At 45.3% G+C, this 27,202-nt stretch overlaps 1 protein-coding gene across 1 annotated transcript; it reads right to left on the bottom strand.

Moving 5' to 3' along the window:
• On the bottom strand, window positions 1-27,202 carry LOC147627524 (ERAD-associated E3 ubiquitin-protein ligase HRD1B-like). The gene is made up of 7 exons (XM_086814444.1): window positions 26,497-27,202; window positions 2,180-2,356; window positions 1,907-2,056; window positions 1,609-1,838; window positions 1,322-1,508; window positions 790-1,168; window positions 1-685 (listed from the first exon to the last, which is right to left on the bottom strand). The coding sequence occupies exons 1-7, from the start codon at window positions 27,027-27,029 to the stop codon at window positions 536-538; spliced, it is 1,806 nt and encodes a 601-aa protein (XP_086670570.1). The 5' UTR covers window positions 27,030-27,202; the 3' UTR covers window positions 1-535.

The raw sequence follows: 27,202 nt of genomic DNA, 5'->3' as shown, positions 1-27,202 counted from the left end.
GCATTCAAGTCACACTATTTGCATTGTCAAGAATGGCTTCTTACACGCTTGAAGACTAGCTCATTCTTGGCCCAGTCTCTTAGCAGTAGTTCATGGAATATGTGCACATATGCTGAAGGAACTAGATACGTTGACAACTTCAGGGGGACCATCCCAATGATGAGAATGCTCTCGTCAACGTTTCAATTATTCCTGCTGCTGTTTTAACATGCCTGAGTATCATGCTCAGTCTAAAAATGCAAAACCCGAGTGTACCCTTTACAATAACTCTTAAATGTTTCTGTAAAATTTAAAAAACCCATACATGATACCAAAGCAGCCTGATGCAACCTGCCCACTCCTTTTCCTCTAAATTTAAGGGCTGTGCCCCCTCATTGATACATACAATACACATGTAGTGACTGCAGTTTGCTCAGCCCAAATCTCTTTCCACACATGATAGGTAGCCCATCTCCTAATAACCGACAGGCACCCAGCCATGTTTTCCTGATCGTCCATCCACGCATGCTTTGGCTGAACAGAAGATAAACAGACCTTACTTCTCTCTCAATACTTCATCGGCTGGAGTTTTTCCCTTCAAATCTACAGAGTCTGACTCTTTACTGCTGGACAAGGTAGAAAGGTTCTTGTCAAGATTTAGCTGACTCTGTAGATCTCCAACTCTCTTCAGGCGATCCTGTAAAACCTGCCATGTACAAAGATAGAGACAGGAAAGCCAATTTTAAAGCCAGTAAAAAATAGACATGAATGCGAGACACAAAAGAGATCTAAGTAGCAGGCCTTTCTTACCACTAAGCGTTCTTGTAGTTGCCTCTGGTGAATTTCCAAGGCTGACAATGTTGCTGCATTACTAGGTGAAGCTACAGAGCTACCCTGCCCATTCTCCCTTGTATTCTGTCTGGCACCTTCTTGTTCAGATCTCAAAGACCTGTATTGGCCCATTGTGCCCAGCGCGTTGAACATCCCTGGGACAAAGGCAGCAGGTAGGATATGTGGATCTTGGCCATTTAGATGATGAAGCCCTCCTGAGCCAGATGAACCAACATTGCTCTCTCCAGAAGGTTCTCTAGACTCTGCTTCGACTGTAGCAGCACCTCCAGCACTTGGGTTCTGGCCAAATGCTGCTGCTAAATATGCTTGGGGGACGTAGTACAAGTACATAGGGTACCTGAAGGAGAAAATCATCACAGTCAAGGTGGCCACTAGCTCCAGCATATAGGCTACCCCAAGCTCACTCTGCGAAGGTCATAATAACCAGGAAAACAGAAATGGACTCTATTTTCTCGATATAGAACCAGTACGTTAAAATTCTCTTAATTACCCGATCAGTTCTCTCCCACTTAGAGCAGGGTAAATGAATGAGCTGTTGTACTGAGAAGCAGCAGCTGCAGCAGCTTGCAGTCGGGCAACCTCGGGCAAAGCATAAAAGCTCCCTAACGGCATTGTTCCTTGAACTTGACCTTGTTGTTGACCATGAATTCCATGCCTTTCAGGCATTCCATCCCAACCTTAAAACAACACACATTATATCAAATAGCAGTTGTGACCTCATGGCAAATCATGCCAAACCACTATCATATGCAATGCTAGCTATAGAAGGAAACTGACCTTGCAATAGTGGTTGCTGCTGCTGCAGAGGTTGTAAAGGTGGTGCCACCCCATCTCCACCAACAACAGTTTGTCCGCCCTCCGGAACAAGAACAGGAGACCTACACGTGGGACATGTTTGCTGCCTTTCCAACCAAGATCGCAAACAGTGCACATGAAACAGATGCCCACAAGGAAGCTTCTTTGCTGCCACCATCTCCTCTCGGCAAATAATGCATGTGGCATCACTCCTGCATGCTGCAGTGTTAAAAAACACACAGACCATGAAAAAGGCACACATTTCTTCTGTGAGGCTCACCTGCTGAGCTCTTCAGCGGTAGCATCAGGAAATCGATCATTCATATTCGACGTTATCTTCCTGTAGCGGATGAAATCAGAAACCCTGGATTTGAAGTTGCGGAAAGTCTCATACAGCTCCCGTACCAAATGCAGGGGCAAGCCATAGTTTCTGGAATCAATACATCAGGATCCATCAAGTGAGGGCTCCATCATGATGACCAAAGCTTTAAATTCATTGCAGTAGATAGTCCAAAAACAAAGCTCACAAGATCATGAGAAGGCAGGTACTTACATGAATATTACAAGAAAGAAGAACAAATAGAGAGAGAGATGAAGAAGATCTCGCACGAGCTCCAAGTAGAAAGTGAAAACTGCTTTGTTTTCCCATTGCCCCTCCAAAAACATGTCACAGACATAAAAGGCATACTTCAGAAATATCGCAATCGTGGAAGTTGCCAATATCATATACCTGCAAAATCAACATCCCATCATGATGATGGGAAAAAAAATTGGCAGTCAGAATCAAGTTAAATACACAAGTCCCATCATGTCTTACGGGAACGGTTCGCTCATTGAAAGGCGATTGTTATGAAGCAACTCTCTACTCTTTCCTCTTGCTTTTGTGGTAAGCACCCCTCTAACAGCTGAACATGATTTCCAAACATCATGTAGGATATTAACAATGTTAGAACGGCTTTGAAAGACCCACCTAATCTTCTCGAGCTTACATACTTTACCTTCTTGGCCAGACACCACAAAACCAATGGGTTGACTCACATAAACTTCCCTGCAAGTCCCCATTGAGAAAGGTTGTCTTAATGTCCAACTGACTTGTCTTCCATCCATGATAGGCAGCCAAAGCAACAACACATCTGTTAGTGGACAGCCATGAAGTATGTGCAAAAGTCTCATCATAATCTATGCCTTTTCTGTTGGCAATAGTCTTTGGCAGCATGTATGGCCTTGTACCTATCCAATGGTACCATCAAACTTTATCTTGACTTTATAAACCAACTTCGTGTACCAATTGTCTTCTTGCCATGACGCAAGTCGACTAGATCCCATGTACTATTTTTCTGGATAGCAATGATTTCTTGTTGCATGGCTTCTTGTCAGTGCTCATCCTCTTGAGCCTCCTCATAAGAGTCCGGCTCATCTGTATGCAAGCCACATCTGCATGTTCTCTAGCATTTCTAGAACCAGCCCGTGTCCTGCTATGAAGAGGAGCTGAAAGTTTACTCTCCTCCAAAGTATGGACCAACCAATGAGGCACTGTTCTTGCCCCTTCCAAAGCTGTCCACTCTTCATGAATTGCTTCCTCTATGTCATGATCTACAATGGGCTGATTTTCAGCACCTACATGCTGTCCATTAGGCATTTCTAGTGGCTGGTCTGCTCTAACATCTATGCCTAATGGAAGTGGTCCCTCAAACATATCCTGTGAGCCATTTTGAAAATGTCTAATAAATTCAGCCAATGGTTGTGCTGAATTTTCAGCAAATACAACATCTCTACTTTCAAAGATCCTTCGATTGCATGGATTGTAAAAACAAGATCCCTTGCTACCACTGTTGTAGCCCACAAATATGCATTTAACTGCCTTGTCATCCAACTTGCCTGTAATATGCGGAAGCTTCGGACAAGAATCGGTAACTTCAATACTCAGAATTCAGCACTCTTTTCGTGACGGAAATTAACGCACAAACTGAAAGGAGAAGTGCAGAAAATAGAGAGAGAGAGAGAGAGAGAGAGAGAGAGGGAGAGGACCCAGTATTGGGTCCCAATTACCCTCTGCAGGGCCCCCACCACGGATGGTGTATTTGCTTTATTAGAATGATGAGAAATCTGAAAGAAAATACAACAATCTTGGACCTTTTCTTGGCTGGGAATACCCTGCCCTTGACCTGAATCCTTCACCCCTTTGCTTAGCACCCTCTTGGCTTTGTCTAGCCTCTTATGCTTGAGCTCTTGGTGGAGAATGAGATGAATGAATGGGATCGTGGGCTAAGCCTTTTATACTACTCCTCATGAGCAGTCGGCCAGCATACATCCAGGCGGCCAGCATAAAAGTCCCACGACTTATGCAAATTCAGCAATAAATGCTAAAATAAATCCCATAAATGCTGCGTTTTATTCCTAGCTAGCTGGGAGGTGAGGCGCCTGCATTCCAATGGCTGGGCAAACCTTTTGCACACATCCCAAGGGCTGGGCAGCCTGTATGGGCTGCCCCATACTTGCCCTACAGCCATGTAAAGGCTGTAAATTCCTGGAATTTGCCTTATTCTTGCCCTAGGGCTGTCCTACAGCCCTTCCATGGCTGGTGGGTTCAGCCAGGGCCTTCTTGGCCCTCATGGGGGTGATTCCACACCATTCCCATGCCCACACTAAGATCCAGAGTAGCCCTATGGGCTGGACCCTTGTCCTAAACACTAACTACTCAGTGATCTGGCATCCAATACCATACCAGATACACAGAATCACTGACATCATTCTAGAGGGAGACTCACAGCGCGGACTGGCACTGTTTCATGTGCAGGACAGTGCACACCTGACCTTGGACAACTGAGATGGATCCCTGGCTGACTCGTCCTGGACTGGGCTCACATGGGACCAGTTCACCATCCCAGGTCCTGCACCTTCTGTACAAAAATGTCAAAGTGGCATCCAAGTGCGGGATAAACGTGACATCCCGTTCTGCTTAACTTGACGGAAGCTGCATAGCCTCCAAATAATAAATCAATAACGCCGGATAGTCTTCGAAAAACTCTTTGCTGAGCCATACCGCTTCATGAGTTCCTCGGTCCTGAAACTTCGTGAGGAACTGTCGTAGTCTTCGGCCTGAGCCATGCTTGAAACGGTGCAGAAGGATCTGTTCTGGAACCATAACTTCTGCTTCATCCACAATGTCTGGTTCTGCTTCGTCTTTGACCTCTGAAGGGGTTGGACCTGCATATGGCTTTAGCCAACTGACATGAAATACATCGTGCATAGCCAACTCGGAGGTAGCTTTAACTGCATAGACACCTCATTAATCTTTTTCCGAATGGGAAAAGGTTCGAAGCTCCTGAAAGACAACTTTGGGCATAGCTTGCCCACCTGTTTCAGTCTTTGCTTCATAATCCGAAGATAAACCCAATCCCCTTCCGAAAACTTCATATCCCTTCAATCTTTATTGGCCTGTCGAGTGTAGGCCTCTTACGCTTTAGCCAATCTGTCTTTTACTGACTCTAACATCTCCTGGTAAGACTCCGTCACTCTGTTCGCCTCCGGTACTGAAGACGAAGTCTTGGTCAACAACGATTGAAAAGGTCTTCCAAACGCTGCCTCATATGGAGTCCTGCCAATAGCTCAAGAAAAAGAGTCATTCAAAACAGCTTGAACTAAAGGCAAATACGATTCCCACTTACCTTGTTGATCGTGGATATAACACTTCAGCACATCAAAGGCCAACTGGTTGTATATCTCTGTCTGGCCGTCTGTCTATGGATGGAATGCACTGGAAAAATTCAACTTAGTACCAAAATTATCAAACAATGTCCTCCAAAAATGACTGGTAAACTTGGCATCTCAGTCTGACATTATGGTTCTAGGAATCCCGCCAATCGGGTACCAATGCCGAATGAACAACTGGGCAACATCCTCGGCGGTCACATTGACCCTGCAAGGAATAAGCATAACAAATTTGCTAAACCTATCAACAATAGTTAAGCACTGCGTATTACGCTTACTCGGACTAGAAGGCAGATTCATGACAAAGTCCATGGAAATGTCTTGGAAAGGACCCTCAGGAATTGGCAAGGGCTGTAACAACCCTATCTTCTTTCCACGAGGAGCTTTCACCTTTTGACAAATGTCACAGCGTTGTACATATGTAAACACATCACACCTCATCTTTGGCCAATAGTATTGCCGTTCCAATTTTTCCAGAGTCAAATTCATGCCCCTATGACCACTTGTAATGGCGTCATGGGCATCATGGAGAAGAGCTGCCCTGAACGACTTCATGACACATAGTCGGCCTTTGTAGAAAAGCCAACCATCGCGTATCAGAAAGTGGCATGGTCTTGTGGCTTTCAATGCCTGTTCCCACTGTGTACCGAATTTCTCGGAATCCGCGTACGTGTGCTTCATGTCCTCTAGTCCTGTACCAACAAGATCAAGTCTAGTGGTCTGAATCGTAGACACTTGTCTCTTCTTGCTTAATGCATCGGCCACTGGATTGGCCTTTCCTTGAAGGTACTCAATCATACCATCGAATTGCTGGAATATCTGACTCCAGCGGTGTTGTCGATCACTCCACTGTGCACTTGGCATTGTCTGAATCTAGCGTAATGCCTGATGGTCAGTGCGAACCTCGAAGTCCCGGCCATACAAAAAATGTTTCCAATGTTTCAAAGCCTGTATAACTGCTAGGAGTTCACGATCATAGACTGAGTAGTTCTTCTCGGCGGGCAGTAAGTAACTTACGAGACATGTAAGCTACTGGATGACCATTCTGTTGCAATACACCTCCAATTGCGATGTTACTCGCATCGGTGATCACTTGAAATGGTTCGTCCCACGAGGCAAGTGCTAAACAAGGCGCTTCTTACAAAGCCATCTTGAGGTTCTGAAATGTCTCCAACACTCGTGGAGTCATTCGAATCTTTTGCCGTCTTGTCTTCACTCCCTTTAGCAGATCGGTGAGATCTGCCGAGAGGTCAAAAAACTTGTCGATGTGAGTGAAGTATGCCTGGCATGTACCCACAAAAGATCTAATGTCATAGGCTGTCTAAGGTACTTCCCAGTTGATAATCTCGGCCACTTTAGCCGGATCAAGTCGAATGCCTTCAGCACTAATTATATATCCCAAGTAATGCACCTAGAACAGATAAAATTCGCACTTCTTTTCATTGACGTAGAGCTCGTTGCTTTCCAGCAACTTAAGGACTTTCTCCACATCAATGTCATGCTGCTCAACCGTAGCTGAAAATTGTGTGGGAGAATGAGAATTAGGGTTAGGTTAATTCATGTGGGAGACATACACAGAGAAACAAGGGAGAGAGAGAGAGAGAGAGTTGTGGGGATAAGTCAACTCACCAAGATGAGTGTGTGACTCCCCTATCACACATGTATATTGCACTAGTACACATAGTGCACTTAGTACATTAAAAGTACTAAGTGTACTATGTACTATAACTTATGGGCTTGTACACACTATAAGGGTGGGCATTATGCCTTTACCCCAACTACCTCCCACTTAAAGGCAAAAAGTCCTTAAGTAAAGGAAAAGAAAAATTCAGCATGTACATGATAATATACAAGGCCATATCAAGGCTGTAACTGGCCTCATCCAATGCCCATCAAGTGTCTGCAATGAGCAAACCGCTCCGGAGGCAAACTCTTCGTCAACAGATCAGCCGGGTTGTCATCCGTATGAATCTTAACAAGCTGAATTTGCTTGTTCTCTATCACCTCTCTGATGAAGTGATACTTCACATCCACATGCTTCGTCTTTGCATGAAAGACAGGGTTCTTTGCCAACTGGATGGCACTCTGACTGTCACAATGCAACAATGGAATATCCCCTATATAACCCAAATGAACCACTAACCGAGATAGCCATAATGCCTCCTTGCAAGCCTCTGTGGCTGCAATATACTCGGCCTCTGTAGTAGATAAGGCAGTGCACTTCTGCATCCTGGATATCCATGACACAGCACCTCCTGTGAATGTAAACACATAACCGATAGTAGACTTCCGGTTATCTGGATGACCGGCATAATCCGAATCCGTGTAACCATGCACTAATGCATCCTGTTTGCCAAAGCAAATGCACATATCCTGTGTGCCCTTCAGGTATCTCATGACACCTTTCACTGCTTCCCAATGCTTCTTGCCAGGGTTGGCCATGTATCTAGAAACCACTCCCACTGCAAATGCAATGTCCGGCCTAGTAGCAACCATGGCATACATGAGACTGCCACAAGCTGAAGCATACGGAATCTTGGCCATATCAGCCCTGTCTCTATCTGACTGTGGGCTGTCCATAGCACTGAGTTTCACATATGGAGGCAAAGGAGTACTAGTCTTCTTCCCCCCGTCCATATTGAACCTCTGCAAGACTTTGCCAATGTATTCCTACATGCTGATTTCTGTCCCGAAGTATCCGCATACCCAAGATGTGATTTGCATCACCCAAATCCTTCATATCAAAGGTTTGATGCAGCCTCTGCTTCAAGGTATCCATCTCCTTACGAGATTTCCCGGCAATCAACATATCATCAACATACAAGATGAGGATCAATAGACTGCCATCCAAAGCTTTCTTGGTGTACAAGCAGTGATCTATGTCACTTCTCCTGAATTTCTGAGATTTCATGAATGTATCAAATTTATGATACCATTCCCTTGGTGCCTGTTTGAGCCCATAAAGACTCTTTTTCAGCTTGCATACAAGCTTCTCCTTTCCACTCACTGCATAACCCTCTGGCTGCTGCATATATATCTCTTCATGGAGATCACCGTGAAGAAAAGCAGTCTTCACATCCATCTGAATCAAGTCCAGATCATCATGCGCAACCAAAGCTAACACAGCTCTAAGTGTGGTCATTTTGACCACTGGAGAGAAGATCTCATCAAAGTCCACACCATATTCCTGCTTGAAGCCCTTAGCCACTAACCTGGCTTTGTATCTTGGCTTTGCATCTGGTGCAACTTTGAGCCTGTAAACCCACTTGCATGGCAAAACCTTCTTGCCTGCAGGCAAATGCACCAACTTCCAAGTTCCATTTTTATGCAGAGAATCCATCTCTGACTTCATGGCACAATCCCAAAGAGCCTTGTCTGCCCTCTGTAAAGCCTCCTTATAACATGAGGGCTCCCCACAGTCAGTGAGCATCAAGTAGTCAACCCCTGGAACAAACCTGTCAGGGGCTCTGGAGGGTCTAGTGGACCTCCGTACCCAATGACCATCATTTGCAGGTTGCTGTCCAGCCTGCATATCACCCATTGGTGGCTCCTGTTCCATGCCATAAGGCTGAAAAATCATGCCCGGTATCTCCTCTAACTGTGGTATATCCATAGGGATATCTTCTGCCATATCTGGCTGTCCATTTGGACCATTTTCAGCACCATTTAAGGGCTGGTTTTCCTGCTGTAATGGCTGATTTACAGCCCTTGGTTGTTGTCCATGATGTCCATCATCATCAAAGATGACTCTGCCAGGCTCCTGTTGCCTTGCAGGCTCCTTATACATGCATGTTTCATCAAAAATGACATCATTGCTGCGTATAATCTTTCTATTCACGGGATCCCATAGTCTATACCCCATTTCACCTTTGTCACCATATCCTAGGAATATGCATTTGTGAGACTTAGGATCAAGTTTGGTGCGCATTTCCCTGCGTATGTGCACGTACGCAACGCAACCAAACACTCTCAAGTGCTTGTATGACGGAGGCTTCCCTGTCCATACTTCTTCTGGCACTTTCCCACCAAGCCTCGTGTTAGGTGACCTGTTTATAAGATGAACGGCTATCATAACAGCTTCAGCCCAAAAACCATGAGGTAATGCAGCATGTGACAACATAGAACGGACCTTCTCCTGAATGGTCCTGTTCATCCTCTCTGCTGTCCCGTTTTGTGGAGGATCATAAGGAGTAGAGAGCTCCCTCTTGATGCCTTTAGCATCACAAAAATCCTGAAACTGTTTGGACATATACTCTCCACCATTGTCGGAACGCAAAGCCTTCAGTGTTTTGCCAGTTTGATTCTCAACATGAGCAACAAACTTCTGAAACACTGAGAATGTATCACTCTTCAAACGAAGAGGATAGACCCACACCTTGCGTGTGGCATCATCTATAAAAGACACAAAGTATTTTGCCCCTCCCAAAGAAAGCTGAGGCATCTCACATACATCTGTATGCACAAGCTCTAACTGAGCATCTTTCTGTCCAAGAGCTTTCTTGTGGGGGCACTGTAGTTGCCTACCATATATACAATGCTCACAAAACTGAAAACTTGAAAACTTTAGAGAAGGCAAGTAACCCAAACGAGACAATTGCTCCATTCCCTTGACACTCATGTGTCCCAACCGGCTATGCCACATAGAAATTTCCGGCAGCTCGGTTGCATTTACATTAGCATGGTGACAAACACCTGCATGCATGAAATAAAGAGTGTCCACCTTAGAGCCTCTGGCAACAACCAGTGAGCCCTTACTAATTTTCCACTTTCCACGACCAAATGTGGTAACATAATCAACATCATCAAGCTGTCCAGTAGAAAGCAGGTTCTTCTTGATCTCAGGCACATGCCTGACATCATGGAGCATAAGCTGTGAGCCATCTGAAAATACAAGCCTCACATCATCTCTGCCAAGAATCTTGCATGCATGGTTATCACCCAAATAAACCACTCCTTCATTGCCAGTAGTATACCTGACAAACAAGTCTCTGCAACCTGTGACATGAAAGGAGGCACCTGAATCAATGATCCATGAGTGCATACCATGACCACCTGTAAGAAGTGAATGGGCATCAAGTGAAGAAGTAAATAGAACCTCATCCTCACTGTCACCTGCATGTGACACATTGATTTCTTCAATCTTGACTCCACTTTTGCCCTTTGGCTTTACATCTTTGGCTTCATCTTTGTCTCTGTCTTTGCCTTTTCCCTTTTCCTTTTGATCATTTTTCCATTTGTAGCATTGCTTTTTAATGTGTCCCTTCTTGCCACAATAATGGCATTCCAAGTCCTTTTTGGAGCGAGACTTACTCCTTCCCCGTTCTTGGCTCTTACCCCTTTGTTGGGATCTCCCACGTGCATTCATTGCATTGGACTTTCCAACAGAGTTGTTTTTCCTGTTCATCTCTTCTTGAAGAAGAGCACCCTCAACATCTGCATATGACAGCATAGCATTCGAATTGCTAGTGGCTGTCCTGAATGTGTCCCAACTCTCTGGCAAAGTGCATAACAGAAAAGTGGCTTTGAACTCATCGTCCATTGCCAACTTTTGATTTATAACTTGGCTGACAATACCATTAAACTCATTTAAATGGGCTGTCATAGACGCCCCTTCCTTCATCTGAAGACCTATGAGTTTCTTCAACCAATACACTTTGCTTGAGGCACTTTGCTGGGCATACAAGTCCTGCAATCTCTGCCACATTCCCCAAGCTGTCTTCTCTTCACGAATGCTGAAAAGTAATGAGTCTGACACAGACAACATGATAGTAGATCTTGCCAGCTCATCCATATCTTCCCACTCTTCAGCAGTAAGAGAAGCGGGCATTACACCCCTTTCTTTGATAGGCTTGTGCTGCTTTTTCTGGAGCAACACATTGTAGCACTGGGTTTGCCAAATATCATAATTATGCGAGCCTTCAAGCTTCTTGATGTGAAGCAATGAAGAGCTCTCACCTGTGGTTGCCATAGCAATATGCAACCTGTCAATGCCTGACTCCCTGCAAAATGTGCAAACACTGCACCAAAAGCACACAAAGTGCTCACAGTTGTTCTCCCAAGCTTTATCTCCCACTACGGAAGCAAGAATGCAACTTTTCTCCCACTGTATGTGATGAAATCACCAAAATCTGGTTGCTGCAGATTTTGGACAGCACCTTAAATGTGCTCTGTTGCCCTTCCAAAGTACTGTACAGCAGTACCAAGTGCTCACCAATGATGTACCAAACTTGTACCGGCAAGTACAGCAATTGAAATTGAACCTTTTGGTCACTCAAAACAGTGTACAGCCATGCCAAAACTTGCACAAAGCTGTGCCAAATCTGTACCAGCAAGTACAATAGCAATAAATGCTCTCCTGGCTGTCCAAATGAGTGAAAATCAGACTTTTACAGTCCCGTACACTGCATACAACAGTCCCGAACAGAAATTGGGCAAAAGCCCCTTGACTGCAAGCTGATTTTTGAGGATTCAAGGCATAAATGTCTTGCCTGCTGCTTTGCCAAGCTCAACAAGCATACGAACTTGAAAAGCCCCTTGATTTAAGATCAATTTTTGATCATACATGGTACATTGACGCACATGAAGGCATCCAGAGTGTTCACGATGCTTCCCCCTGGCCACATATACATCCAAATAATGAAAGCCCTTTGATTTACAGGCACATTGAGTGCTTGTCAGGCATCAACACATTGCCCAAAGCATCAACTGCGAGTGCCTGCATGCAAATCAACCAAATCAGCACAAAAGCCCCTTGATTTGCACTGCAGTTTGCTGCAATTTTGCCCAAATGTGCGATTTCTCACATCATACAGCATGTATGACTGCTTAATTGCACAATTACATCAAAATCCCCAAATTTCAACATCCAATTTCCTGCAAATTAATCCTGATTGTGACCAATGTCACCCAATTTTGCCAATTTTGCTCAAAAATTGAGCAATTCGGCACCTATACCTGCTCAATTGATTGAATTGATAAGAAATTCCCAAAATTGAAGGCAAATACCTCTTAATTTTTTATTTTTTGTTGCAGGAAAGGGGGGAGGGCTTCGTATTTGCTGCTGTGCAGGTGGGCAATTTTGATCCAGGTGCTTGTCTGTAAAGATGAAAGACGAACACTTCTCCAGCCACGTTATGGCGTTCAGGAATGAAGTCAGTAAAACCATTCTCCAAGTCCACTAGATCCTAGGCAGCGGCACTTGGAGAAGATGGTGTAGGAAGAGCACTGATTGGAAGGGTGGACCCTCGACGTGGAAAAAGGCACGGGCTTCAGGACTGCTCCTCTTGTGATGTACGTATAAGTAGGGCAGATAAGGCTTGGAGAGGGGTCTGCGCTAAGGGGAACGCCGAAGGCTGCTCGTCTTTCGAGAGCGAGGTTTTCTCTTCGATACACACTTATGACAAGGTATGCGCCTGTCCACCCGCTTCGCCTAGCGCCTAGTAGCCAGCCGACGACTTCGCCTTGTGTGGGCTGACCTGATTTCGCCCAGCCACGTAGGCGAAGGTGACTTCGCCTACTTACGCAGAGTAGCCAGTTGAACGCCCAACGGAGCTCTTACGCCTTGGCTTCCTTGCGCAGCAGCTTAGCCCCTGCGGTTGACGCCCGCCTGCCTAGGACTCGCCTATTGGAGCTGTCACTATAAGATATTGCTGCTCAGCTGTTGGTCTGCGTTGTAGACGCACAAGAGAGAAATCAGCGCTTGCACCTTCTTCTCCTCTACAGCAAATTCGACACCACCAGTTGGAAGTTCAGGCTCTGATACCAGTTGTGTGGGAGAATGAGAATTAGGGTTAGGTTAATTCATGTGGGAGACATACACAGAGAAACAAGGGAGAGAGAGAGAGAGAGAGTTGTGGGGATAAGTCAACTCACCAAGATGAGTGTGACTCCCCTATCACACATGTATATTGCACTAGTACACATAGTGCACTTAGTACATTAAAAGTACTAAGTGTACTATGTACTATAACTTATGGGCTTGTACACACTATAAGGGTGGGCATTATGCCTTTACCCCAACAAAAATATGAGTATGTCGTCCAGAAATGTGAACACACACTTTCCAATCAAATCCCGGAAAACACGCATCATCATGCGGTTAAATGTAGCTGGGGCGTTCGTCAAGCCAAATGGCATGACCAAAAATTCATAGTGGGCTCGTTCCGTACGGAAGGCTGTCTTGGGAATGTCCCCTTCCACAATCCGTACCTGGTGGTACCCACTCTTTAAATCCAGTTTTGAGAACACCTTTGCTCCATTCAGCCTCTCCAGAATATAGTCAATTCGAGGCATCGGAAATCTGCTCTTGATAGTCAGCTTGTTGAGTGCACGATAATCGACACACAAACGAGAAGATCCATCTTTCTTCTTGACAAGCAAGATCGGTGTTGCAAATGGCGACACGCTAGGGCGGATGAAGCCAGCTTGCAACAATTCTTGGAGTTGGCGCGGTCCAACTCCGATTCCATTGCCTTAGAAAGGCGATACGGAAACTTGCTCGGGGGTTCCGAGCCTGGGAGGAGGTCAATCTTGTGGTCTTCTGGTCTGGACGGGGGGAGCTGGGGAGGGAGGCTATCCCGAATAAAAATCTTTTGGAACTTTTCATGGGGAACCGAGTACTTCTCAGAAGCACTCGCCACCGTTTGGGCTGTTTGGATGTAAATCATCGCACACTGTGCGCTCGCTTAGCCTGCAAGTGGCTTATGAGCGGAAAGTTCGGAATTCCTGGCTCACACTTAATGGTCACTGGGGTGTGTGACACATTCCGATTGATCTGGAACATGTGCTTGTCCCACTTGACATCAGGGAGAAACTTGTGAAACCACTAAATACCCAAAATTATGTCTGCTCCTACAAGAGGGGCAACCATAAAATCACGCACAAACTCTATGCCCTGAATAACTAACTTAGCACCTAGAGCTTCATACTTAACGCTCGTTGTCATGCTTGTGCTAAAACCCTCAACCTGTTTGTCCACCGAAGTCAATTCGAAACGAGCACGCCTAGCGGCCTGTTCCGTGACCACATCCTCCGTGCTGCCGCTGTCAAACAAGACGACGACTCTCTGGCCACCTATGTAGCCAAAGGACTTGAGCAATTCGTTGCGCTCATACTCCTGGTCATGGGTGCCCTTTTGCTTATCTTTGAGCTCCCGGCTAATAATTGCTCCAACTGAAGCACCGGGGTTTAAAGTACTAGGGGTAGCCGCTGGGGTCTGTGTGGGAGCTGAGCTCACCACGGAAGCTGTGGAGGCGACGGCGACGGGCTTTGGAGACTTCTTCGGACAATCCCGAGAAGTATGTCCTTTTGTATGACAAAAGAAACATCTACCCTTCTTGTTGTACTAAGAAAGCTCCTCATCACTCAACTTGCCACCTGTCTTGCTTGCCTCCGCTTTCTGGTCTGGAGTAAGCTTAGACGCATTGTTCGAGTTCTTGGAGCCAAAGGCTCCCGGGCTCTGTCCTGGGGAAGACCCCGTCTGGTTCTGGCTTTTGCTCCCTGAGGCAGTAGCCCTGGGAGAAGCCGGCTGGGAAGTCTTGGGCTTGCCACCATTGTGTTTCATTTCTGCACTCTGCGCAAGCGAGAGTGCGTCCCATTATACTTACTGAAGTTCATTTTCTCAGGAAAATGATTCGAGGGCGCCGCCGGTGTCAATCAGGCGTCCAATGCTTTGAGGTAACTCTCGTGTTCCACGCGTCGCATGGCTTCGTCTTCTCGCTGTTGGATCTCCAATGCACGCATTTGCAACTCAAGCAAAGAGCTTGGTTGCGGCTGTGACCCAGCGAGAGGGTCCCTATGTCGAGGATCTGGTATCTGGGATACGGAAGGAGAGGAAGGAGGAGATGGAAAACGCGACGCTGGAGAGCGGGTACGCTCCTCCAGAGCCAAGATCTGCGCCTTCTGCTCATCCAACTTGGCTGTCTGTTCTGCGATTACTCGCATCATCTGCTGGAACATGTCTGTGTGACACTCAAGCCTGGTGCCCTAGCTGGACTACCTGGTGCACTCTGGTCCCATGGTTCTTGGTCTCTCTCGACGTCGAAGCTCGCCGTAGCAGGAAAATGCACTTCCTTTCCGGAACGCAATCTAACCATCCACTATCTGTGTGGGAGACGTCCGGAGGCTAAAACCCAACCGTCCTTTGAGGGACAAGAGAGAGTCACTCCGAAAGGGGTAGTCTACCGGTATCTAAAAACCAACCACACGAGCGAGAAAAAATTATGGTTTCTTTGTTGAATCTTTGTACTTGAAGTAGGCTCTGATACCACTGTAATATGCGGAAGCTAGAAGAATCGATAGCTTCAATACTCAGAATTCAGCACTCTTTCCGCGACGGAAATTAATGCAAAAACTGAAAGGAGAAGTGCAGAAAATAGAGAGAGAGAGAGAGAGAGGTGGAGAGCACACAGTATTGGGTGCCAATTACCCTCTACAGGGCCCCCACCACGGATGGTGTATTTGCTTTATTAGAATGATGAGAAATCTGAAAGAAAATACAGCAATCTTGGACCTTTTCTTGGCTGGGAATACCCTACCCTTGACCTGAATCCTTCACCCCTTTGCTTAGCACCCTCTTGGCTTTGTCTAGCCTCTTATGCTGGAGCTCTTGGTGGAGAATGAGATGAATGAATGGGATTGTGGGCTAAGCCTTTTATACTACTCCTCATGAGCAGTTGGCCAGCATAAAAGTCCCACGACTTATGCAAATTCAACAATAAATGCTAAAATAAATCCCATAAATGCTGCGTTTTATTCCTAGCTAAGCCTGGGCCTTCCTGGCCCTCATGGGGGGTGGTTCCACACCATTCCCATGCCCACACTAAGATCCGGGGTAGCCCTATGGGCTCGCCCCTTGTCCTAAACGCTAGTGATCTGGCATCCGGTACCATACCAGATACACAGAATCACTGACATCATTCTAGAGGGAGACTCACAGCGCAGACTGGCACTGTTTCATGTGCAGGACAGTGCACACCTAACCTCGGACAACTGAGATGGATCCTTGGCTGACTCGTCCTAGACTGGGCTCACATGGGACCAGTTCCCAATCCCAGGTCCTGCACCTTCTGTACAGAAATGTCTACGTGGCATCCAAGTGCGGGATGCACGTGACATTGCCTCTTAGCTATGGAGGCACATGAGCATATGCAAGGCAACCAAGAGTCCTTAGGTAATCAACCTTAGGCTTTATGTCATACCAGGTCTCAAATGGAGTATGGTCTTTAAAGCTTTGGTAGGGCACCTGTTCAAAACATGTGTTTCTACCACACCATTCTGGTGTGGTGTCCATGGCATTGTGCATTGACGTTTAATGCCTTTCTCTGGCAAATATGCTTTGAATGCATCTGCCATGTATTCCCCCCCTCCATCTAAGCGGAGGATTTGCACTTTGCAACCTATTTCATTTTCAGCTCTTGCTACATATTGCTGAAAACACATAAACACCTCAGATTTTGCTCTTTAAAGGGTACACCCAAGCAAATCTAGAGTAATCATCAATGAAGGTCACAAAATAAAGATGCTTCCCCCTCATGGGACCACACACATCACTGTGCATGAGCTGTACTTTCAAGACAGCCCTTACAGATCCATTCTTTGGGAAGGCATTCTTGTGACTTTTGCCTAAAATGCACCCTTCACATACATGTCCAGGTGGCAACTCCACATGAGGCATATCCTGCACCATTTGATGCCTTTGTAGCAACAACAAATCGCCATAACTCACATGCCCAAATCTAGCATGCCATGACTCTGCCTCACATGGCAAAAGTAGAAGTAGTGGCCAAACATGCATCCTGTGCTCTCTTCTCAAATGAGTCTAAGTGATACACGCCCTAGTACAGAGTTCCAAAAGTGTAAATCACAGTCTCTCTCTACCTCTCACTGTGCATCTGTCATCCTCAAAGTTAACCACATAACCTCTTTTGGCAAAAGAGGAGACTGACAGCAGATTCTTCTCTCTCCCTGGCACATAAAAGTACATTTGGAATGCATAGGTTTGAACCATCTACAGCTCTAAGTATTATCTCACCAATGCCTTTGACAGGATAAGAAGAGTTATTTGCACATATGACTTTCTTGCCTTCTCGGGCAACCCTCAATGAATTAAACAAATCCCTCTTGGAGGTGATATGTCTGGAGGCTCCACTATCAAAATACCATATAACCTGTTTCTCATTAACATTGCGAGATAAGTGCTCTTGTGATGCATCATAACTGCAAACCAAAAAAACCTAATCATCCTGCATAAAGTTAGTTGAATCGTCAGCTTTGTCTACAGGAGTATTAGAAGAGTCCACTGCCAAACCAAATTCTTCTCCTTGGCATGTCTCTTCTTGCACTCATTGATGTAGTGCCCTGGATCTTTGCAATAATGTCACTCGCCCTTCTTCTTGGGCTGATCTACATCACTCTTTGCTTTGCTTAATGGCAGTCCAGAATCAACCTTAGACTAATAGTAGCCACTGCCCTTGCTACAACAAAGGCCTAGTCTCACTGCCACGCATGATGGAAGATTTATTCTTCCTAGTCTGCTCCTCTTGTAATAACAAACCCACAAACTCCACAAACTGTAGAGGCTCTAGGTTAAGCAAATGAAACCCCGACCCTTCCGAGTGTTCTAGAGGTTCTCTTGGTTCTTGTCTTTCTTCGGGTTGGATTCATCCAAAGTCAGGGTTTGGTTTTGGCTATGTGGAGCCTTCCCAAACTTAAACTTTTGTTTATGTTGGAAACCCTATTTAAAAGTACATGTGACCTGTGCTCCACGCATGAGAGACAGAAACCCTACAGAGTCTCTGCCCGGTAGGCTCCCTCCTTTGCCTTTCATCACGCTCTGAGTGAGATACACTGGGTAAAGTCCCTATTTTATAGACAAAAAAATCTGTGTGCTTTTTGCAAACCCAGTGCTACAATGTGTTGCTCCAGAAAAAGCAGCACAAGCCTATCAAAGAAAGGGGTGTAATGCCCGCTTCACTTACTGCTGAAGAGTGGGAAGATATGGATGAGCTGGCAAGATCTACTATCATGTTGTCTGTGTCAGACTCATTACTTTTCAGCATTCGTGAAGAGAAGACAGCTTGGGGAATGTGGCAGAGATTGCAGGACTTGTATGCCCAACAAAGTGCCTCAAGCAAAGTGTATTGGTTGAAGAAACTCATAGGTCTTCAGATGAAGGAAGGGGCGTCTATGACAGCCCATCTAAATGAGTTTAATGGTATTGTCAGCCAGGTCATTAATCAAAAGTTGGCAATGGACGATGAGTTCAAAGCCACTTTTCTGTTATGCACTTTGCCAGAGAGTTGGGACACATTCAGGACAGCCACTAGCAATTCGCATGCTATGCTTTCATATGCAGATGTTGAGGGTGCTCTTCTTCAAGAAGAGATGAACAGGAAAAACAACTCTGTTGGAAAGTCCAATGCAATGAATGCACGTGGGAGATCCCAGCAAAGGGGGAAAAGCCAAGAAAGGGGAAGGAGCAAGTCTCGCTCCAAAAAGGATTTGGAATGCCATTATTGTGGCAAGAAGGGACACATTAAAAAGCAATGCTACAAATGGAAAAATGATCAAAAAGAAAAGGGAAAAGGCAAAGACAAAGAGAAGGATGAAGCCAAAGATGTAAAGCCAAAGGGCAAAAGTGGAGTCAAGATTGAAGAAATCAATGTGTCACATGCAGGTGGCAGTGAGGATGAGGTCCTATTTACTTCTTCACTTGATGCCCATTCACTTCTTACAGGTGGTCATGGTATGCACTCATGGATCATTGATTCAGGTGCCTCCTTTCATGTCACAGGTTGCAGAGACTTGTTTGTCAGGTATACTGCTGGCAATGAAGGAGTGGTTTATTTGGGTGATAACCATGCATGCAAGATTCTTGGCAGAGGTGATGTGAGGCTTGTGTTTTCAGATGGCTCACAGCTTATGCTCCATCACTTCATCAGAGAGGTGATAGAGAACAAGCAAATTCAGCTTGTTAAGATTCATACGGATGACAACCCGACTGATCTGTTGACGAAGAGTTTGCCTCCGGAGCGGTTTGCTCATTGTAGACACTTGATGGGCATTGGATGAGGCCAGTTTCAGCCTTGATATGGCCTTGTATATTATCATGTACATGCTGATTTTTTCTTTTCCTTTACTTAAGGGCACTTTGCCTTTAAGTGGGAGGTTGTTGGGGTAAAGGCGTTATGCCCACCCTTATAGTGTGTACAAGCCCATAAGTTATAGTACATAGTACACTTAGTACTTTTAATGTACTAAGTGCACTATGTGTACTAGTGCAATATACATGTGTGATAGAGGAGTCACACACTCATGCCTCATGAGTTGACTTTTCCCCACACCTTTCTTTCTCTCTCTCCCTTGTTTCTCTGTGTATGTCTCCCACACATGAATTAACCTAACCCTAATTCTTCCTTCTCCCACACAGAAACCCCCGAGCAAGTTTCCATATCGCCTTTCCAAGGCAATGGAATCGGAGTTGGACCGCCAACTCTAAGAACTGTTGCAATCTGGCTTCATCCGCCCCAGCGTGTCGCCATTTGCAGCACGATTCGATTTGTCAAGAAGAAAGATGGGTCTTCTCGTTTGTGTCGATTATCATGCACTCAATAAGCTGACTATCAAGAGTAGATTCCAAATGCATCGAATAGATTATATTCTCAAGAGGCTGAATGAGACCAAGGTGTTCTCGAAACTCAATTTGAAGAGTGGGTACCACCAGGTGAGGATTGTGGAGGGGAACATTCCCAAGACAGCCTTCGGTACGAAACGAGCCCACTATAAATTTGTGGTCATGCCTTTTGGCTTGACGAACACCCCAGCCACATTCAACCGCATGATGATGCATGTGTTCCGAGAATTGATTGGAAAGTGTGTTCAATTTTCTGGACGACATACTAGTATTTTCAGCTACGGTTGAGCAGCATGACATTGATGTGGAGAAAGTCTTGAAGTTGTTGGAAAGCAATGAGCTCTCCGTCAATGAGAAGAAGTCGGAATTTTATTTGTTCGAGGTTCATTACCTTGGATATATAATTAGTGCAGAAGGCATTCGACTTGATCCGGCTAAGGTGGCCGAGATTGTCAATTGGGAAGTACCTCAGACTGCTTATGACATCAGATCCTTTGTGGGTACATGCCAGGCATACTCCACCCACATAGACAAGTTTTTTGACCTCTCGGCGGATCTCACCGATCTGCTAAAGGGTGTCAAGACAAGAAGGCAACGGATTCGAATGACTCCACGAGCGTTGGAGGCATTCAAGAACCTCAAGGTGGCTTTATCAGAAGCGCCTTGTTTAGCACTTGCCTCGTGGGACAAGCCATTTCAAGTGATCACTGATGCAAGTAACATCGCAATTGGAGGTGTATTACAACAAAATAATCATCCAGTAGCTTACATGTCTCGTAAGTTACTGCCCGCAGAGAAGAATTACTCAGTCTACGATCGTGAACTCCTCGCAATAATACAGGCCTTGAAACATTGAAAACATTTTCTTTATGGCCGTGACTTTGAGGTTCGTACTAACCATCAAGCATTACGCTGGATTCAGACAATGCCAAGTACACAATGGAGTGATCGACAACACCGCTGGAGCCAGATATTCCAACAATTTAGTGGTATGATTGAGTACCTTCCAGGAAAGGCCAATCCAGTGGCTGATGCTTTGAGCAAGAAGAGACAAGTAACTTTGATTTAGACCACTAGACTCGATCTTGTTGGTACGGGACTAGACGACGTGAAGCACCCATACGCAGATTCCGAGAAATTCGTTACACAATGGGAACAGGCATTGGATGCCACAGGACCATGCCACTTTTTGATACGTGATGGTTGGCTTTTCTACAAAGACCGACTATGTGTCATGAGGTCGTTCAGGGCAGCTCTTCTCCATGACGCCCATGACGCCATTATTGGTAGTCATAGAGGCATGAATTCAACTTTGGAGAAATTGGAACGACAATATTATTAGCCAAAGATGAGGCGAGATGTGTTTTCATATGTACAACACTGAGATATTTGTCATAAGGTGAAAGCTCGTCGTCGGAAGAAAATAGGATTATTACAGCCCTTGCCTATTCCTGAGGGACCTTTCCAAGATATTTCGATGGACTTTGTCACTCACGAATCTATCTCCCAGTCCGGGTAAGCATAATACACAGTGCTTGACTATAATCGATAGATTTAGCAAATTTGTTATGCTAATTCCATGCAGGGCTAATGTGACCGCCGAGGATGTTGCCCAGTTGTTCATTCGGCATTGGTACCCGATTGACGGGATTCCTATGACCATAGTGTCAGACCGAGATGCCAAGTTTACCAGTCATTTTTGAAGGGCATTGTTTGATAACTTTGGTACTAAATTGAATTTTTCCAATGCATTTCACCCCCAGACAGACGGCTAGACAGAAATCTACAACCAGTTGGCCTTTGATATGCTGAAGTGTTATAACCACGATCAGCAAGGTAAGTGGGAATCATATTTGCCTTTAGTTCAAGCTGTTTTGAATGATTCTTTTTCTTCAGCTATTCGCAGGACTCCATATGAGACAGCAGCGTTTGGAAGACCATTCCAGTCACTATTGACCAAGACCTCGCCTTCAGTACCTAAAGCGAATAGATTGACCTACCAGGAGATTTTGGAGTCAAGAAAGGACAGGTTGGCTAAAGCGCAAGAGGCCTACACTCAATAGGAATTGGGTTTATCTTCAGATTATGAAGCAAAGGTTGAAAGAGGTGGGCAAGCGATGCCCAAAGTTATCTTTTAGGAGCTTCAGACCTTTTTCCATCCAAAGAAAGATTAATAAGGTTTCAATGAAGTTGAAGCTACCTCCGAGTTGGACTATGCACAATGTGTTTCATGTCAGTAGGTTAAAGCCATATGCAGGTCCGACCCCTTCAGAAGTTAAACACGAGGCAGAACCAGATATCATTGATGAAGCTGAAGTTATGGTTCTAGAATAGATCCTTTTGCACCACTTCAAGCATGGCTCAGGCCCAGACAAAAACAGTTCCTCACAAAGTTTCAGAACCGAGGGACTTACGAAGCGGTATGACTTGACAAAGCATTTTTCGACGACTATTCGGTGTTATTGACGGATTATTTGGAGGCTATGCAGCTTCCGTCAAGTTAAGCAAAAGGGGATGTCACATGCATCCCGCACTTGGATGCCACGTCGACATATATGTACACAAGGTGCAGGACCTAGGGTGGAAAATTGGTCCCATGTGAGCCCAGTCCGGGACGAGTCAACCAGGGTCCCACTCTAGTCATCCAAGGTCAGGTGTGCACTGTCCTGCACATGAAACAGTGCCAGTCTGCGCTGAGTCTCCCTCTGGAATGATGTCAATGGTTCTGTGTATCTAGTATGATACTGGATGCCAAACCACTGTGTAGACAGTTAGGGTTTGCATATAGAAAAGGGGCCAGCCCATAGGGCTATCCCAAGGACAGATATGTGGGCATGGGGGAGGTGTAGAACCACCCCCATAGGAGCCAGGAAGGCCTTGACTGTGCCCACCAACCATGGAAGGGCTGTAGGCCAGCCCTAGGACTCTTGGACACGCAGCCAACAGCCGACAGGGTACCCAACCCCTATCCCGAATACCCTCTGTAGGCCCCCCACCATGAATGGTGTATTTGCTTTTATTAGAATGATGCAAAACTGAAATAAAAGACTGAACCTGAACCTTCTTGGCTGAGGAGAAATCTTCTGCCCTTGACCTTCAATCCTTCACCGCTTCTGCGTTAGCTTATCCTTGGCTGTCCTGGCCCTTTGATCAGCTTCAGCACTTGGTGAAACATGAGATGAATGACCTGAAAATAGGCCATGGGTATTTATACCCCTCTAGGGTGTTGGTCGGCTCGGTTAAGACCAGTCAGTTGACTAAAAATAGTCCCATGACCTGTAAATTCAGCATTTAATGCTAAAATCCCTGCGCATCACACATATGGGTTGCTGGCCATCATGCACCTCTGTTTCTGGCTGCTGGGCAGCCTGTTGGGCTGCCCCACACCTGGCCTACAGCCCTCCTAATACTGTGTCCTCTCCCCCCTCTCTCTCTCTCTCTCTATTTTTCTGCACATCTACATTCAGTTTTGTGCATTAATTTTATCGCGACAAGTGTGCTGATTTCTGAGCATTGAAGTTACCGATCTTCCTCGAAGCTTCCGCATGTTACAATGATGATCTTCTGAGGTATCCATAGTGGGCAGCTCAACGAGTCTACCAGAGCGCAATAAGACCATCTACTGTGTCAAGGCTGCTCTTATGGGGCCTTGCCCGGAGCATGATAAATCATTCACAAGAGAAAAAAAATTCAACACCACCTATGCGGGATGCTCCTATGGGTTCTTGCACAAAGTAAGGTAAATCATCCACAAAGGCCTTTGTGGGATGCTCCTACCGGTTCTAGCCCAAAGCAAAATAAACCGTCCACAAAGAAATCTCGGCACTGCCTTTGGTCAAAGCCTAAGCTCTGATAACATTGTTACATCAAGCATAGCAAAAGCTCTTAGTTTTGAGTAAGGCACGCGTTAATTACCTGATTACTTGGATGGTGCCTGGCGTCATGTCTCTAGACCAGGGCTCAGAACATGCACAGTGCCTATCAAAATGGAGTCAAGTGTAGAAACTAAGCAGAATGTACATGTGGCACCCTAATCCAGTAGGTGTGCAACATGACATCTTCTACAAGCCTTTTGGGAGCAGAAAAGAGAGAGAATCGTGCAGTGAAAAGTACTAGATTCAGCCAAAACACCAACAATCGATGTAACTCAATCCAAGGTTTCTAATTCAATAAAATTTCATTTGAAGAGAAGCTAGTGAAAAGTTCAGTTTTAGGTTAGGCCGTGAGAGTCAAGTCTTCCGCTGGCATTCTCTTTTCTCTCTTACTATTCTCTCTGTATTTTCAGTTTCATGTTTCAAATTGGTTTTGAGATTCCAATAAAGCAACTATGACACAATGCTGGGCATAGTTGTCTCAAAACTTGGCATTGACAAGGTTCCAACCTTGTTCTCACGTTTTGGCCCAAGAGAAGCCATTTGTAATCCTGCTCAGACATTTGCATTCCAACTTGACATCCCCTCTTCCATGTCAATCTACTAATGAGGGAACCCCTCCTATTGAGGTTTTAATTTGGTGGAAAAATAACCTTACTGCTCTCTTGTCTTTTGTATTTGCAAAACTCAATTTGCAATTAAGCCAGCACACAAAGAATCAGTCGTTCGAACACATTTCAAATTGTTAGCCTTAAGCTTTTCTCTTCCTTATCCAAACCATCCATTCTTGTCTTTGTAAGTAGTGATTGGTGGCAATGTCATTATTCTTTGTACATTTATGATCCTAGACAGATGTCATAAGCTACATATCCTGGTTATATACTAATACATAAACCTCTTCTTTAAAAAAAAGAGGCTATTATTACAAACTCTAGTACCCTCATCAAGTAATAGGGGCAAAACTGCTCTAACACCGATGCCAAGGTGCACAATGCGTTCTTTAAACAACTAAGAATCCTGCTAGATCTGCAAAGAAGTAAACTCCTTACTAACCTTGAAGGGCATGGCTGTGAAGACAGGAAGAAAACATTTTGTAGTCCACTCCCAACTGCTGAATCTCCTACACTAGGAAGCCTTGAACTAATCTACATTAATTGCTGTTGTTCAGGCTACATCAGTTACTCTTCAAGACTGGCTGCTCAAAATACTAGTGGAGGATGTGTAGAATGGGGGTATGGGGTGAGAAGAGTTCCTCCAAAAAGTATGCATGCTGGCATAGTTAGCGTTGATTTGCATTTTTGCATAAAATGTATTGACACTTGAAGTTTGTTGGTGAACAGCTTATCATTGCCCATTCCAAGCGCCCTGCCCTGGCTGGCTCAAATCCATAACTTCTTGTCCCTTCATAAAATAGGGCACACATCATGGGCTGATTGATCCCTCTTGTTACTTCATAAATTAGGACTCACAACATTTTTACTTAAAAAAATCTGTAGGCTGCAGTAATTTTGAAAATCCACTCACATTTCCTCCCACTTTGAGATTGAATCCACGGGCCAAAAAACATCAATGGTGATTTTAAAATGGTAAAATACAAGAGTTTTTAAGACAGTCAGCTAAAGCTTGGCTGTGGCAGTATTTCAGCTTGGGACAGCAAATTCTCCTCCAACATTGGGCAGAGTCCCAACCTGAAAATTTCCACCTTCCCATATACAATGAGGAAAATCCACCCACGTCAAATACAGCTCTCCAGCAACAATGCAGAGTCCTAATATATACCTAGATGAATCCAAGAACATGCCCAAATTCACCTTTTAGGAACATGCATGTTACATCCATTATGCATAGTATGGACTAGATACTATGACATCCTCACTAATGTCATCAGTGCTCAATAGTGGGTGTAGAACTTTGTATCAAGATATGCTCTCACACCACACACACACACACACACACACACATAAGAGCATATATTCACACAAAGCCCTTCGTACTTGGTTTCTATCGATATGCTCTCACACCACGAACACACACACACACACACACACACATAAGAGCATATATTCACACAAAGCCCTTCGTACTTAGTTTCTGTCAAACCTCCGGAGATGCAGGGCAGAAATCGCATCTATCACACAGTTTGCAGAGCTAGTGTTGTTCAAGTGCACACTCCAGTAGCCTTTGGCTCCAATCAAAAAAGAAAATGCCCCATAAATTTTTAAAGAACAAGTGGGTCATTGAACCTTAGTTTCATGTCATGTGCAAAGTCAAAGTATCTGCACACTAATACTCGGTATTATAGTTCTTAAGGTAGTTAGACTTCCACTTTCCAAAACGAATCCCACAATACCTCTATGCTTTTGAACGCAGACAGGGGTTTGATTTCAGGACATTCCAAGAATCCTGTTCACCATATGTCAAGGCAAGTTGTTCTTGAAGTCTGATCTATGTGTCAAGACCTAAATTAGAACCAGATTCCAAATAAAAACCTGCATTTAGTGTATTTTTCTCGGACTAGGATTGAGAGATTCTGAGTAAACTCTCTTATGTAAAGGGATGTGTTTTTGTATTAATTTGTTGACTGTTATGGTTTTGTGCTTCTTAACAACGATGAAAAGCAACGAATAACATAAACAGATCTGTATCGTGACTTACTCAAAGGCGAAAAGGAGGGCAACCGATGGGCGCTTAGTGCGCAAGAGGAAGGAGACGGAGTTATAGAGGAAGGCGGAGTCAACGAGGAGAAGGAGGGCGAGGAAGGAAACCATGCGGAAGTGGGAGAAGCGGGAGGCGGATGGGGTGGTCTCGATAAACTCCACGCGTTTCTGGGCAAGCCAGTGGAATGCCTTGATAAAGAGGAGGACGGTGACCATGGCCACAAAGGGCACATTAAACTCTTCCCTGAAGATTGTCATGGCGAAGAGGAGCTCCATGAGCTCGCGCCATGACTGTTCGTTTAACCGCTCCACCTCCGCCTCCCGCAGGCGCCCCAAGAATATCAGCTTCACCATCTGCCACACCGCACACATGAGAACAAGGGCCATGTTGGACAGCAGCACCAGGCTGATCTTGGACGTAGCTAGGTACAGCATCGCCGGATAGAACTGGCCCCGACTATGGAAGGCGTGGAAAACCACCGCTGCCGCCCCCGCGGCGCTGGCCGCCGCGTAAGTCCCTAGCTTCACCATCGCCGCCGCCGGCCGCAACTTCTTTTCTTATATCTCCAAAGCTGCAAGAGTCATGCTGCCCTCCTACTTCTTCACGGAGAAGCCACAAAGGTAAAGAGAACCGAGGTTAAAGCCACAACAGAGAGAGAGAGAGAAAAAAAGACGAAGCCGCGATGTGAAGTGTGGAGCGTCCC

Source organism: Cibotium barometz, chromosome 20, assembly GCF_041138505.1.
Source record: "Cibotium barometz isolate CiBa-2024 chromosome 20, ASM4113850v1, whole genome shotgun sequence".
NCBI classification, from domain to species: domain Eukaryota; kingdom Viridiplantae; phylum Streptophyta; class Polypodiopsida; order Cyatheales; family Cibotiaceae; genus Cibotium; species Cibotium barometz.
This window is presented reverse-complemented; position numbering and strand designations above follow the sequence as displayed.